General features: G+C 42.3%; 1 protein-coding gene across 1 annotated transcript in view; it reads right to left on the bottom strand.

Annotated features, from left to right (window-relative positions):
* The window catches only part of MAF (MAF bZIP transcription factor), a 231,412-nt gene that overhangs the window by 201,475 nt on the left and 13,059 nt on the right, over window positions 1–16,878 (bottom strand). The window contains exon 2 of the mRNA XM_081016407.1: window positions 12,025–12,086. Within this exon, the coding sequence (XP_080872533.1) occupies window positions 12,053–12,086 (34 nt within the window). The 3' untranslated portion in view covers window positions 12,025–12,052. The remainder of the gene's footprint in view (window positions 1–12,024; window positions 12,087–16,878) is intronic.

Raw genomic sequence — 16,878 nt, 5'->3', positions numbered from 1 at the left:
GCTTCATTTACCAGACTCCGGGAGGCCCTCGTGGGAACTTGGACGGCCCTGTGAGATCTCGCAAAAGCCTCCCAGATCCCGTTTGAGAGTGTCCCAGAGCCCCCAAAAGCAAGGCAGAGAGCCTTGCTTGGAAGCAAAGGATGATCATGAGGGGGATGGTTTGGACACATGTATTTATTTGGCATACTTGCCATCCCCAGAACGTAACTCCAGCACAAGATACAGCCATACTGTATCAAAATAAGATTCAGTTGCCTGTATATACACGTCATGGGACATTTAGGCTGCTGCATCCATTTCACAGGCAAAGATCTCTGCATGTTCACCCAGGTCCCGAGCTGGGGGCACTTTGGTTGGTGTTAGCTATTTTGATTTAAGTATGGCAAGGGGATTCTGAATCCCCTCTTGTCACCTCATCCCTGCTTTGTGCCAAGCTACTGCCAAATTCAGAGGTAGCTAGCAATCCACTAGGTTGCACTATTTAAGGCTCGCCTTGCATTCTTATCAATCTTCCTGGAAAAGCCACATCACTGTGCACAAGCAAGACAGGACAATTGTCAGCTCGCTCTGGGAAGCAGACCAGCACCTGCCACCCCACCCACCTAACATACACACACGGTGGCAACATTAGGTCACAAGAGCAAGATAAAACAAACAGAAGAATGACAAATTCAATTTATGTAATAGCTTTCACTATGTGACGTCAAAGTGCTTTACCTTCATTCCCTTAGTGTACCTGAGATGTGTTACCAAATCAGTTTCCGGCTGCCAGCTCACTAAAAAGAAAATCCAATCACATTTCATTTGCGGAAGAAATTCATTTTTACCTGTGCCAGTTTCAGTAATTCATTGCCTAAGTCCCGAGACAGATAGTAAAAGGGAGAGAAAGGGGTCATGTTGACTTAAAACCTTCCATGTAGAAACCCAGCTTATTGGTCAATAAATGTGGATTGCCAGTTGTCCTAATTTGGCCAGGGCAGTGTGGAAAACCACTAGTTATGTTCTGAATCAAAGGTTTTTTGTTTTCAGAGTAAGCCAAAGGGAGACACAGAAAAGAAAATTATGTAGGATCCAGATATAATAATAAAATTAATGTCCAAAGCCACTCACAAAGATTCAATTATTGGGCACCGTGACTAGACCCCAGCACAGGACCTACAGCTGAGGGCTGCCTTGGGCTCCTTTCATAAAGCGGCTGGTTCCCGTGGCCATTCTCATTTCCCACAATGCTCCCAAGGTGGCAATGCTCTAGGGTAGGCCCAGAGGCCAAATGTGGTCCTCTGAGCATCTCTATCTGGCCCTTGAGACTCTGCCCAGGTGACACACACTCAAGCCACGTCCCTAAGTGGCTCTCCTCTGTGCCCTCTTCCATTTATTTTACCTGCCAGGAGTGTACCCTTGAATACCTTCTGCTTTGCCTGGAAGGCAGTTGGAGAGTGGTTTGTGGCTGGACATACTCAGCAATGGTATGTGGCCTCTGGAAGGTTGTCCATAAGGGAATGTAGCCCTCAAGGTGAAAATGGTTCCCCACTCCTGCTCTAGGGCAATGTGAGCAATTTTAATGGTGGTTCAGTGGGGCAGTCTGCTGGCATTCTGCCAAGGACCCTCTCGAACCTGAGCCATGAAATATAGGCACAGTATCACGTACCATAGTAGAATCATAGAAATACAGAATTGAAAGGGATCACAAGGGTCATCTAGTCCAACCCCCTACAATAGAAGGAATATTTTGACCAGTGTGAGGCTCGAACCCACCACCCTAAGATTAAGAGTCTCATGCTCTACTGACTGAGCAGCACATTCTACACAGTGAAATGCTTTCCCCAGGGAAACACACCTGGCACCAATTCTATGAGGTTTTAGGCACCAGGCTAAGCCATTCCAGCAGACCTGGGTTGTTGTTGTTTTGTCTTTTACTTACCGTATTTTTTGCTCTATAAGACTCACTTTTTCCCTCCTAAAAAGTAAGGGGAAATGTGTGTGCATCTTATGGAGCGAATGCAGGCTGCACAGCTATCACAGAAGCCAGAACAGCAAGAGGGATTGCTGCTTTCACTGCACAGCGATCTCTCTTGCTGTTCTGGCTTCTGAGATTCAGAATATTTTTTTCTTATTTTCCTCCTCCAAAAACTAGGTGCGTCTTGTGGTCTGGTGCGTCTTATAGAGCGAAAAATACGATATATCATACTGCTGTATTTATGGCCTGCTTGTGGTCATGTTCTTTTAGTAAGGTTGGGTAGGATTCATTTGTTGGATGAAGGCCTTTAGAAATCTTTCTGCATATTTAGTTTTAATGATTGACAACATGCCTGGTATTGTGTTTGTAAGCTGCTTAGATACATTTTTTACAGAAAGTGACAATTGTTTATTTGTTCCACAAAATGCTTACAAGAACAAAAGACTTCTAGGTGGTTTGCAATAGACGGCCTAAAATATCCATTCAAAACACCAATAAAAAACAAATTACATAAGCATCTTAGGATATAAAATTAAATCAATAATTTTAAAACAGTTATACTTACTTCGTGTGCTAAAATTACATGCCTGGGTAGGCTTGCTGGGACGAAAAAAGCTTTTTTAGCAGGTGCCAAAAACAATGCAGTGAAGGCGCCTGACTAATATGGATGGGCCAGGGGTTCCAAAGTGGACGTGCAGTCACACAATATGTAAGTAGGTAAATACATACATAAAAACTGGATGGATATGCATTGCAACAGCATAGTACAGTCAGCAGCCACTCTGATTCTGTGTGTTACATCTACCTTGGTATGCACAACAACTTGTTACCAAAGAAGTGAAACTAGAAAAATCCATTCTGAAACTGCATGGGATTCCTCTATACACCTGTGCTTGGTAGAATTCTGCACAGACTTCCACTAAGAAAGACCCAGTAATGGGTCTGATCTCATCATTCGTGCACTATGCACAACACTTTACAGTGCTGCGACACCTACTAAGAAAAAAACCACTGGATTTCAGCAATTATACATATGCACACAGACTAATATGCGTGTCTGATGCTTATGTGACCCTATACATTTTGGAGTATGTGAGAGCTTTTAAAAGCTTTAAAAATATGAAGCACAAAGAGAACACTGAGTCTATAATCTTAAATTCCTTACAGATGCCAAAGAGGCGTTGCTTTTATACTAAAGGAAACCTACACTCTGCTTAAATTAACACTTGCAGCTGATTGCCAAAGGCAGCGATCCCAATCCCATTTACCTTGGCATAAGCCCCATTGAATTCAGTGGGACTTGCTTCTGAGTAGACATAAGTTAGAATTACACTGTGTAAAGTATTAATTTCTAGATAGGTTCGTTTTCATTTTAAAGTATATTTTGGCACAATAATTTTCATAATAAATGATGAAATGTGTACTTTATTACAAACTAAAATCCCGCAAATGAAAAACTAAAATAGATTAAGATGCAAAATTATATTGAAAATAATACTGAGGGGTGAAATTCGAGTTTAGGAATGAGATTTACTTTATAACCAATCCTAAAAACTTGTAGTACCTTAGTTCTACTCGGACTCTCATATTCATTCATATATATCTATATTGTTAGTTTTAAAATACAAAATTATAAAACATACCACACAATTTATCACAAATACATTCTTATCGGACTTCCATCAGCACCTCTGGCAATCGTCCGTCTTAATCACTTCTTACGCATTTCCTAGCTTAATATTGCCTTTATATTAATAACATATCCAATCTCCTTTTTCATTTTTGCAATATTTCTAATATTAATTCTTCACAGAGCTTCTTGCAAACATATTCATTCTTTCTTTGGAAATCTACCTCTATAGAATATAGATTTCATAGATACCAAATTATTTCAGACATTTTGAAATCCAAAAGATTTCAGATATATCAAAAAGATAAAGGAGGGGAATGGAACAGCGTTATAGACACACATAAAACTAAAAGCTTTTTTAAATAAATTAGATTACAGGTTAAAGAGATACTTCTATATAAGAAATAGGTTTCCAGAACAAACTTTTCCTAATTAATATGATCTTTCTTTACATACATGTTCTCTGTATTTTTTTTATTTTTTTTATTCATAAATAAACTATAAAAAACCCTGCATTTTTAAAAGGGAAACTGGAACATTAGGAGAGGATTAAGTCTTTTGCCACTATTCTTCCCAGTCCAACATCCATGCTACACATACAGAATTCCAAAATACCAATACACTTTCCCACACAGATAGTATCTCTTTGGTTAAAAATAAAATCCAGGAGGTGGGGAGGTATGAAATTAGCCCGTACCAATTACAATTAACATGCCAATATAATCCAAACCAATATTACAGTTCGGTCATATTTATTAATTATCTACGGACCTTCAAATTCCAAAAATACTCCATACAATGGAGAGATAAATCAATCATAGAACCAGGGAGGGACTAAATATTTACTACTGTTATTTATTTTGCAACCTCTGCATTAAATTCTCCCTCTCTCACTGAGTCTCCAATGCACTACACATCATTCATGAAACAGAGGAAAGGTTGGTTTTGCTTCATTCATATTTTCCAGCTAAAAACCAGCGGTTTTTACTGCCTCACTCATCTTTCATCTTTCGATGCTTCGTGCCAGCCATTACTTACTCAAACAGACACAATTTTCTTTTTCCAGCAAAGTCAAATTAGACACAAAATAAGCAACATGGCCATCAAACTCCATACTTTTTGTCTATTTTTTGATGGCAGTTTAGTCGGACAAGTTCAACACTGGTAGTTTAAGAATAAAGTTAAGCATGCCTCTGGAGAGTATAAGTATTGGGCTTTTCATATCTAAGCTTATTATTCCTAATATTACACCGACACTTCCCCCACTTGTCCTTCTCTTTCCCAAATTCCCCATCTGACCAGATGTCTCTCTCTCCCTCGCTTCCACCTGTCAATCACATTCATGGCTGAAATTTGATTTCTCTCCCAACAGTAACCTTATATGAAATATTACCATAGGGGTCAGCACAATCTGAACCTCACCACATAAGTTCATTAACTCTTCCTCAGTCCAATATCTGTTTGTTTCAAAGTTACATGGTTTTTTTTGTGCTAATCTCTTTTGCAACACCAATCGGTCAGCAATTGCTAAATCCAGGATTTAGGAGGAAGTGAAATGATTCGGTTCTCTTTTTCCTCCCCAGAAGGTTTGGTTTTTGTAAAGCCAGAGGTTAGGCCTGTGCACATTAACTCTACAGATTCTCCCTCCCCGAAGACAAAACACCAGAGAACTGAAAATAAGCTAAATAAAAAGACTTAATTGCAGCAGAGCAAGAGCTGTGAGACTGCACACTTTTCTTCTAGCATGAATCACCGTGCAGCCCCAGCTGCAATGTACAAACGCTTTACTGCAGATCAGGTGCATTCAAGCAAATGCTCACTCTGCTAATGACAAAGACCACAGTCCTAAACACAGTTCCATTGGACATAAAACTCAGCTACACATGCAGAGAGCACTTAGGGCAGGTGCAGGGAATCTTTGGCCCTCCAGAAGTTGCTGAATTACAACTCCCACCATCCTTGGCTGTGCTTGCTGGGGCTAATGGGAGTTGTACTTCAGCACCATCATGTTCCCCATATCTGGCCTAAGTAGTCAGGCTTGGCTTCACCACCCAGCATCCTGAGGCAACTATTGAGGGCCCACACGGACCCACCAGCACCTACAGTGTCTTTGATAGAACGCTGCTCCATAGGATTGTAGGAAATAAAAAACGGTGGCTTGTAGGCATAGTTCATTGGCACAGTGGGCGGGACAGAATACCTACTCTGCCCACCCTGCCATGCCAGTGAACTAAGCCTGCAAGCCATTGCTTTAATTCCCCAAGATCCTATGCAGCAGTGTTGTATCAAAGACCCTGTAGGAAACATAAATGGTGGCTCCTTCCCTGGAAATTCACAACAAAAGGCACAACAAAGCTAGTATATCAGAAGAACACTTCTATCACTCACTTTTTTGCTAGTCTTCTACTTTCAGAGTGCTTTTCACACAGGGAGTAGTGCAGCCCTTTCCAACAGCTCAAAACTCTACCATCTCCTTCTGCTGTGAAGACACACCTGTACTTCCTAGTAATCATGTACTAAATGGACATGAGAATCACCTGTGAGTAATCAGGCATAGAAACATTTTCTCAGCTGAGAGAGAGGTTCCCTCTCTCCAAAAGCCAAACATCACTTCAGGCCACCAATGTTCCATAAATACCGTATAATAATAATAATAATAATTAATAATAATAAAATTTATTTATATCCCGCCCTCCCCAGCCGAAGCCGGGCTCAGGGCGGCTAACAACAATAAAACAGCACAAAAGTACAGCACAAACAACACTCTAAAACCATTCATTATAAAATTAATTCAGATCAAGCCACTGGCAACCATTGGGCCAGAGCTCCGCGAAGATTGCCGAGGGAGGGAGTCAGGCTGTGCCCTGGCCAAAGGCCTGGTGGAACAGCTCTGTCTTGCAAGCCCTGCGGAAAGATGTCAAGTCCCACAGGGCCCTAGTCTCGCCACCTAAGCAGGGTGGGGGTGGAAAGTCAATCCTGGCTTTCAGAGCGTAGTGATCAGACCATGGCACCTTCATCGAAGGAGACATGATCACATCTATACCTACGCCAAAGATCAAATCCAGCGTGTGGCCTGCTTGATGTGTGGGGCCCGAAACAAACTGGGAGAGCCCTAGTGTTGCCATGGAAGACACCAGGTCCAGAGCCTGTGAGGAGGGAGTGGCATCAGCATGGATGTTGAAGTCCCCCAATACCAATAGGTTAGGGAACTCCAAGGCCCAGCCGGCCACCGCCTCCAATAGGCCTGACAGGGTGGCTGCTGGTACGCTAGGTGGCCGGTACACCAGCCAGACAGCCAAGCTCTCTTCGGAGCCCCACACTAGGCCAACACATTCAATGCCAGGGATCGATGGTGATGGTAGAGCCCTGAAAGGACAACCTTCCCGGATTAATAATGCCACCCCTCCCTCCCTGGCCCACAGTCCACGACTGGTGGAGGACGGAGAAACCCGGGGGCGCCATCTCTCGTAAGGTAACTGTTGCCCCTTCGCGTACCCAGGTCTCCGTCACACAAGCCAGGTCGACCCCCTGCGAGGTAAAGAAATCTCGCAGGGTGGCGGTTTTGTTGCCTATAGACCTGGCATTGCACAGCACCAGTGACGGAGGTGAGTAATCCTTGCTCACCCTAACCTCGTCCCTCGGGATGAGGCGCAGATTGGAAGGGGTATGAGCATATCCATATCTCGATCCCCTTCGCCTATAACATCTGCCCCCACCGCCATACCTTCCTCGCCCCTCCACGGTAGCAATCCTGAGCCTCATAGTAGCCTCCATTTGATGGCAATTAATGTTATTCTTTCGCAGCCTAAGACAATAAAACCTTAAAACAATAAAAACAAAAAACAAAAATAACCCAGGAAACAATAAAACAATACAAATATAAACTGCAAAAATTACAAATTCATCAAAATCTAACAAATTCCCAAGCCCACCCAAACATCCATCCCACCCCCATATATAAAAAATCTAAAGGGAAAGGAAAATTTTAAAACATGTTAAAAAGAACTCTGCACCCCTCCGGGTCCTCCTGGGCAGTAGCAGCATCAGTGGCAACAACTGTCCTTGTGAGGGCCCACCCTGGGCCAGATAGTAAGTGGCAGGAGCAGTCCTTGTGAGGCCTGTCAGGCCCCGCCCTGGGCCAGGTGGTAAGTGGCAGGAAGGAGCAGGGCCCTCAGGCACTCACACAGGGGTGTCCTCCTGGGCAGCAGAGCAGTCCTTTTGAGGCTTCAGGCCCCACCCCAGGCCAGAGGGTAAGTGGCAAGAGCAGGGCCCTCAGACACTCACACAGGGGAGTCCTCCTGAGCTAGTAAGAATGAGGGTATCTTGACTCAATCCAAAATATGAACAGGCGTTGTGGCGATGCACATGACACCTCCACTTCTCCTGTGGAAACTACTGTTTCCAGTTTTTTCTGAACGGGGTATTACAGTTAACAGCTTTGGAACAAGGCAGGATAAGAAGCCAATGTCAAGCCATGGCTTTATATCCAGGCTTGGTGTGAAGCTACTGACAGTGGTTTCTTGGTTTTGGTGACTTGGTTCACTTAAGACTTCCTGGCTCATTTATCAAGTTGCACAAAGGATGGAAGACAGAACTGCTTGCACAGGTTCAGGGCTTGTTCACATCTGAGCCAAGCGCTGGGATCACCCAAACTCTGCTACCGTGCTTATGCTGAGAGATGGTGATTGGCCCTGGGACTCCCATTGAGCTTGACAGCAGTGTGAGGCTAGGAACCCAAATCTCTCTGTTCCAAGCATCAACACTCATATCCACTTTACTACACCATAAGTATACTAAGGCAGGAGGAATAGTTAATAGTTTTTATTGACTTCTTTGCAAGCCTGAATCAATGATATGTGAACATCTGTGAACTGCAATGCACACACATTCTCTGCTGCTTCCGTACCATTTATTTCTTTCACATTTTTACTGTGAGATGACACATTACCGCTTCACAGGAGATAATTGAGTTATGTCAATATTCCAACACTCTATACAGCCAGGGTAGAGAACCTTAGCAGCCCACGGTCATTCCCTTTTGAACAGCTTTCTGAGCGCCAGGTGCCAGTAGTAGGCAGGGTCAGAGGCAGAAGTGGGTGGAGCAACAATTATGGACAGTAGGCTAGTTTCTACACACACTCACACACACTCTTTAGCCTCCATCTAGGGAAGCCAGAGGCATCAGAGTTTGGGAACATCTTCCAGCCGAGTGAAAACATGCAGGGCTAGTGGGGGACATGGCCTGGGGAGAGTTCCAAGGGCCATAGAGAGATGCCTGGAGGGCCACATATGGCCCCCAGGCATCAGGTGCCCCACCCCTGGTATTTTGTAAGCATGGAGTAACTACAATGGGGCAGCATACATTGAAGCATAAGGACAGCAAGCCCACCCACTTCTATTATATCTCCCCAATCACAACCTGTCAACTCACTGCTCCAAAGCAAGTCCTTTTAAACATACCGTCAAGATTTTTGCTATGCCATTAACCCGCTGGCAAATATATTTTAATTCCATTTTGTTTAGGGGAACATAAGAAAGCAATGTTATTGTATATAAACGTAGCATCTTACTGACCAAGTAAAGGAGCGGGGCAGCCAGCATTCTTCACTAACGTAAGAGATTGCATAATTCAAGGCACACACAGGGATATTGATAATTGGAAAAGCTAATTCATTGTGAGGCCACTCACCCCACCCAAAAAAAACCCCCACAAGCCACATGCATTTCTGATCCTAAAGTGTGCAGAGAAAGGAAGGCCCAAACAACAAGAATTTAAAAAGAGAAGGGGTTGAAAACAATGTGCATGCAAGATCAGAGGGTCTTGTGCTATGTCCCAGGAAGCATCCCTAAGTCACAAACAGAAGTTTAAAACCCTCTGCCCCAATAACAAAAGCAAAACAAACAAACCCATTTTATTTAATGGGGCTCAGTCTTGTCCACAGAACCCAGACACGTCAAGTAAGAAATGCAGAGGTGTACAAGCTAAGGAAGAGTGCATTTGTCCAAGGATATTAAACGTTACCCGCAAATAAGGATATGAACCCCACCACCTCCAAATGTACTGAGTGCATCTTAACTCAGCAGAGCTGGCCACAGAGATACCCCACTGCAATAACTGAAGGTGTGTGCAAGGGACTGGTCCTCATGCTTCTTGTTCCCCGTTATCACTTATTTTTCCTTCACATGGTTGTGTGCTTTACAAAGCAGAAATTGTGAATATGCATTGAAGTTTGATGGTATAAATGCATTTTCTGTCCCTCTTTCCCTCCATCTCCCTTCTTTTCCTCACTTATCTGACCTGTGTTGAATTACAGATTGTAAGCTCCTCAGGGCAGAGACCTATTTTTGTACAATTGAAAGCACCAAAACATATTGAAGGTATTATGCAAATAAACACACACACACACTGCAAAAAGGGGGCAATTGTTATCTCAGATAGGTGTTCAAATGAACAACTAGATGCACAAGAGTAAGGGGGAAGATAGATGCTACTCCACCACCACCAACCTGTGTTCATGGCTGGAAGTCAGGTGCTTGGACAGCAACTAGTTCCTATCAGACAATGAGACAAGATGTCCCCATGCAACCGGTGAAGGGAAACTTTGGCCTTGCAAATGTTGTTGAACTGCAAGTCCCATCATCCCTGGCCACAGACTGTGTCTGCTGGAGTTGATGAAAGTTGTAGTTCAGCAACATCTGGAGCGCCAAAAGTTCCCTGCACTTCCTATGCAAGGACTAAGAGCCAAACTGCACATTATGTTAGCTACATGGCTGTTGGGGATGGACAGGTTCGTCTATTTTTGTTCCATGGTAATCTTGCACATCTTTATTCATAAATCCATCCCATCCTGTTTCTAAATTCTTTTCCTTTTTTTAAAAAAATGCATGAAAATTTGTATTTAAATACATATTAAATCACATAAAATATATATTTAAATATGCATCTTATCTCAATAGACACATTTCTACATGTATTTTATTCTAAGATACACAACTTGTAAAGCATTTTGGAGCATTTCTTTAGATAAGAAATGCACCACAAAATTCAGAGAACTGCGAAATCCAAAGGATAGTAACATTCCAATCTGTGTGTTATTCTGGGAGATGAATATCAGGTCAGTTTGCGCAGAAATCAAAATCCTCAAGCAGCTTTAGTAGGTACACTTTTAAGGGCAGGGCTTTGGTTTCACTTTTACATACAAACTGCCTCAGGGTCTGCGGAAAAGCAATTCAGACCAGCATTCTTGCATTTGGGGTAGAAAGAATTTCGGCTCCGCTCACAACTATAATCCTAGTTCAAATTCCTCCTCCTCTTCATGCCTGCAACATTGATTTGGAAAAACTTACAGTTATTAGGTAAAGGTAAAGGGACCCCTGACCTTTAGGTCCAGTTGTGGCCGACTCTGGGGTTGCGGCGCTCATCTCGTTTTATTGGCCAAGGGAGCTGGCGTACAGCTTCCAGGTCATGTGGCCAGCATGACTAAGCCGCTTCTGGAGAACCAGAGCAGCGCACAGAAACGCCGTTTACCTTCCCACCGGAGCGGTACCTATTTATCTACTTGCACTGGTGTGCTTTCAAACTGCTAGGTTGGCAGTTATTACTCCAATGTTATTACCCCCCTGTGCAAATCACAGATGTAGGGCCCTCCATATGGACTGAAACCACAGCTGGTGGGGAGAGAGATTAGAGCCCCTTACCCTTCCTGTGCTAGGGTTCCAACCCAGATCTGAGCTCCCATTCTGGCCATTTATGTAAAAACAACAAAACACACTTCTGCACTCAAAGGCTCATGTGCATGGCTAACATAATGTGTAGCTTGTCCCATGCAAAGGAGAAGGGCAGCTGCCCTCTTCAAGGTAAACAGAGAAATGGAACTGGATTGCATGCTGTGAAGAATCAAAGAGTAAAATCAGAAAACATCTCATACACTCTCTCTTCCATCTGCTTACTTGCATTTCATTTGGAAAAGCCTGCCTCATGCTTTGAAAAGAGCAAGCACAGGGTGCAACAGCAGCAACAACAGTTGACTGGTATCTGGACTGGTGCTGATGGGGATACTTTACTGAGAAAAGATTTAGACATAAACCGAGCAGCACGGATACTCAATAGGATTGGAGGGAAAGTTGTAACAATTCACACACTCGGTTGGAGTTTGGAATGCACTCATATACAAAACACACACACAGAATAACCTCGGCAAAAGATCATGCACTCAGTAAAAGAGTTGCAGGAGTCCAAAGGAAAATTGGAGAAGAGACACCATTAAAGTCCCCACTACGCAAAACACAGCGGCTTCCACAAAGCTTTGGGAAATCAACAGGGACACTTCCGTTGTGGTCAATAATTTTTCTTCTCTTACATTATGCTACAGCTTGGCTGTTTTTGAAGAAGGAGGAGAAAGCAGAAGCCAGCTACGCAAATAAAACAAAACTGTACCTTGTCAGACTCCAGGTAACAGGAATTTTCACATCACTGATGTAGAAGATTCTCTTGGATACCTAATTTAGTAAAAAAAAAAAAAATAAAAATTTTTAAACATAGTTAATAAAAGTGTTTTTAAAAATAAAGCTTTATTAGTCTGACATAAAGCAGAAATCAGGAGCAGCTTGATGCTTGATAGTTTTACTTGGAAGCAAGTTCAATAGAATTTACTCCCTAATAAGTGTATTTACAACTGCAGTCTTTGATGCACAAGCCTTATCTCCATCCATTGTTTGAAGCAGCAGCTCTGCTAATATTAAGCATTATCTGAAATGGATTTTCTAGTTCTGTCCTTTGATTTTCATATCAATTCTGTAATAGGAAAGCTATAGAAAAAGAACTAGAAAGATAGGAGGGGGAAATTGCTAAATCAAAAACAAAACACCTTGCTCTCCAAGCTGTGAGCTAACAGTCCTTTATGGTGCAGCCTTCGTCATGTCTACTCAGATGTAAGTCTCATTAAGTTTAATGGGGCTTGTTCCCAGCTTAGATAATATAGAATTGCAGCCTTTAATTTTTCATAATGCATTTCTTTTATTTTCTACTCATCAGAATAATTAGCTGTGTTACTGTAAATGAACAAAAGAATAGTGAATTGATGTACATACGTAGCAGTGTAACAGCAAACAGCAAACAGCAAACGCTGTTGCCCCTTGAATTTCTCATGTTGTACAAGCTCAAACTGGCAGGATTTATTGAAAAATCTAATTATTTTAGAGGAGGAGAAATACATTATTTACAGTGAAATCCTATGCATGTCCGTTCAGGAGTAAGTCCTGCGAGGCTCACTCCCAGGTAAGCGCCTATAGGACTGAAGCTTTACAAGGACACAGTTTACAAGGAACTCTGGTGCAAATTTGAGCATGAATAACCTCATCTGCATTGCTTGTGACTGCAATGCATAATCAGTTTTACTCCAGAGTAATCCCGTTAATGTCACTGCTCCGCAATAAGCACATTCTGGGTTGTACCTGAAATAATCATATATTCAATGTTTCCTCATGAACTCTGCCTGTGACGGAAAAGCACACAGAAGCAAAAATACTGTAAGCTATCCCAGCTGCGAATAAATCCATTTTTGGAGTATATAAGAGCATGACAAGAAATAAATCCTGTTTCTTGAGAGCTCTTTAAAAAAATTAAAAGAAAAAAAGACAACTGATAGATATGATACCCAAATTTTATTTCCAGTTTAGAGAAATTGTCCACTATACCATTTTTGAAAGTAAGGCTTCTATTTTTATATATCCTTTCCAACACCCAAGCTTTCTAGTGTAGAATATTAAAATGTGTTCCGAACATAGTGCAGCATAGTGCATTGCAGGAAGACGATATGAGGATGAACAAATGGGTGGATGGATAACGATCATTTCCAGATGCCTGTTTTGCCTGCCTCCCGTGTTATTTTTGGACCGAAACAAAAAAAAACAAAAAACAAAAAAAACTTGGGGGATACGTCTTCTTAAATGCAATATTTGGCATCTTGCCCAGGATCTCTTAAAGCAGATGACTCCTTTAGACCTTAGGTGTCATTTTCCTCAAGATGACCTCTGCTTTCATGCCAACTGGCAAATCCATCCTATTATGAATGCATTCATTTGGAAGGGATAGGTATTCAATTTTCCCACCCCCACCCCACCTGAAGAGCATCCAAGAAGTGTTGTGGTCAGCATGCTTTTATTATCTTTAGATTATAAAGAGGACATCCCTCTCCTAGCATTACAACTGACTCAATCAAATCAAAGCCCAACATAGACTTCTGCAGCATCCAAATATTCAATTAAAATTACTTGATGATTGGGTATTAATAGAGAGGCAAAAACCAAGAAATGCTGCATTAGCTCAGTGTAAAATAAGGCAATACAGATTTATTAATTTAACATGGTTGATATCATCACCTCTCTCTCTCTTTTATAATTTGGCAGCATTGCTGTAAGAGTTATCATTTAATAAGTTTCCCTTTCCCCTATCATCTGGTTCTATGTTACAAAATCATTTCCCCAAGAAAATCTTCAATTTACTATGACACAAATATTGTATTTTAGCAGATCTAACTAATATTTTATTTTTCTTATTCTAAATAAAAATGACTTGGCAGAAGGTCCTCCATCAAATGCATAACCGATTCTCCTTCCTGTGTTTGTGTTATCTGTGAGCAAGGAGGTGGCAAAAACTGAAATGTGCTGTAAACTCCAGAAGGGCTCGAAGTGAAACAGTCACTGCAAGAGGAAATGAAACTTGGATTTATTAGGAATCACAATTGCTAACATTTAATTTCAGCTATCTAGCGATTTAACTATTTTGGCCTACTCACTGCTTCCCTTCCCCTTCAACTAAATTAATTACACCAATGGGAATACATATTGCGGTTATATCGAAAGAGATATTGGGGGAAATGGCTTCAGACAATAGGTCCATCACACAGGAAAGCAAGTAATGCTTTGGAACAATTAGCTTAAATACAATGCCCCCCCCCCCCAAAAAGGACAGACGTATTTGCAGATACATGCAGGCAACTAGGAATGCAGGCAAAGAGCAATGTTTCCTTCCCAAGGCACATTCCAGGCTGCTTTTGGGGAGGATATGGGGGGAAATGAGCATGGCTTCAGCCTGTCCAGAGCTCCAGTCAAAGGCAGAGTCTGAACAGTATACATTTAGAGCTTTGGGTGTCAGAAGGAGGGATGGGGGGTTATTCAGTTGACATTTAAAACTGAACCTGCGTAATTTGCACTTTACAAAACAATATACAAACCAAAGCACAGCCATCCTACACATGGAACATGCTTCTGAATTTTGCAGTGCAGTTCTCCAGCCAGGTAACATTTACAACTGGGGTACACTGTGCATAAAAATGCATATATCGGTAGAAGTAGCATGCAAAAATGCATTATATTAGAGAAAACTGCTTTGCAAAAAACGGTGTATCTCGGGGGGCGGGGAATGCATACGGGAAAAGTAGGTATTAGGAGAAAGTCACATTGAAATGTTGGTGGATTTTCAGGAGGAATTGAAAATAAAATTGCAAACTGATGTGGAAATGCAAAGAACCGAAGGCTGAAAAAATAGAAGCTGAGAGGAACCTATATTGTCAGATTTGTCCATCCCTAGTCAGAAGTGACTCCTAAAAATGTAATGAAAGAGGGAAGTAGGTGGTTGCCTTTAAATATAGATATATAGATATGCACACAGAGAGATAATAATTGCAACCACCATTTGCAACAAAAAGAAAGTCATTTGCACAAAAAGATACTTTAGGGCAACACTATCAGAACTGACTCCTAACACAGGAAGTGCTATGGTTAAAGTTAAAAATGCACATTTTAAAAATTCAGCTAATGACTCAACCAATTAACTAGTTGGTACTGTCCGTTTTTAAAACAATAGTTGCAGGATTTGAGGAGGCAAGGAATCTCTCTCCCTAAACCAGCCTGATGCCCTTCAGGTGTTTTAGACAACAACTTCTGCCGTCCCAGTCAGCAGAGACTATGGTTGGGGATTATGGGTCACAGGTTGGAGAAGACACCTCAAAACCATCACAGCTATAGGAGTTGAATTGCCATATGCAAGGCCACTGTCTGCCTTGGATAAACTATCAAAATCAGGATGTCACCAAAGGACTACAAGTGAACTACAGACATAAAAAAGCAAGAGTTTGGACCGCTAGCCCTCCATTGCCCACCCCATTTCACCAGTGTTACTTGCCATCAAACCTTACCCTCCTCCAGCTAGCAAAGGCCAGATCAAAATGGTCTTTCATTACCGCACATGGGTGTAGTTGTAGGGGGCAGGGGGCAACTGCCCCCCTAGATAAGTAAAACAATAGAAATACTTAACTAACTGACCAATCACGTCGTTTCTGCCCCCCTAACAAAAGACCTGACCTCCCCTAACAAAAATCTTGGCTACGCTCATGTTACCACACACTTCAGATTGGGCTTCATAAGGAAACATGACCACATCAATGGCCATAGTGGGCTGGAGCAGCAAGTCTTTTTAAAGCAGCAGTCAGTCTAGCACTGGCCAGACAGACACCACAGAGATTCTCACAAACCAGGGCCTGAAGGCAATAACCGGCAATAGCAGTGCCCAGTGGTCAGAGACAGGTGCTGTCTTTGATCGCAGAATGCTGCTCAGCAAGAGGTTTTGCTGATGGAGCAGGGAGTATGAAAAGCAGGTGTCCCTTGTCAATCAGAACAAGGCCGCTCCCATAATTGGCATCTCGGATGCTGTTCTTCACAACCTTCTTTTCTCTAAGAGGCTAGCATTTGAAGGGCAGCAAATGACATCACTAAATGGGACAGGTTTAGGCCACAGGCCACTAGTTGCTGACCATTCTCACAGGCACTGTGCATTGGAGGGTAGTGGTGAGAGTGTCTGACTAGATGCGGAGAAACCCGTGTTATTTTCCCACTAAGGCATCAAGTTCGCTGAGTGACCTTGGGTTCACCGCCTCACAGGGTTTGTTGCGAGGAGAAAATGGGGGTGGAGGACATGTGTGCCTTCAGCTGCTTGGAAGAAAAGACGTGATATAAGCATAATAATAATAATAAATTGATTACTGGCAACCATCTACCTAGCTATTTACAGACATATTCTATATATAGAGTCAATCTTTTTCTAAAGGCCACTTGGAATAAGCGATAAGACCTTGGAGGTGTCAGTAGCCTCCTCCTGCAGTTTACTAGCCATGCTAAGAAAACCATTTAAGCAAGCAGAGCTTGACATACTCGCATAATAATTATCATAAACCATCATCATTATTATTACAGTACTGCACTTAGAGTCTAGCTGTCCTCCAATAATCTCAGG

The sequence above is a fragment of the Podarcis pityusensis genome (assembly GCF_964106645.2).
Source record: "Podarcis pityusensis genome assembly, chromosome: 8".
Lineage (NCBI taxonomy): Eukaryota > Metazoa > Chordata > Lepidosauria > Squamata > Lacertidae > Podarcis > Podarcis pityusensis.
This window is presented reverse-complemented; position numbering and strand designations above follow the sequence as displayed.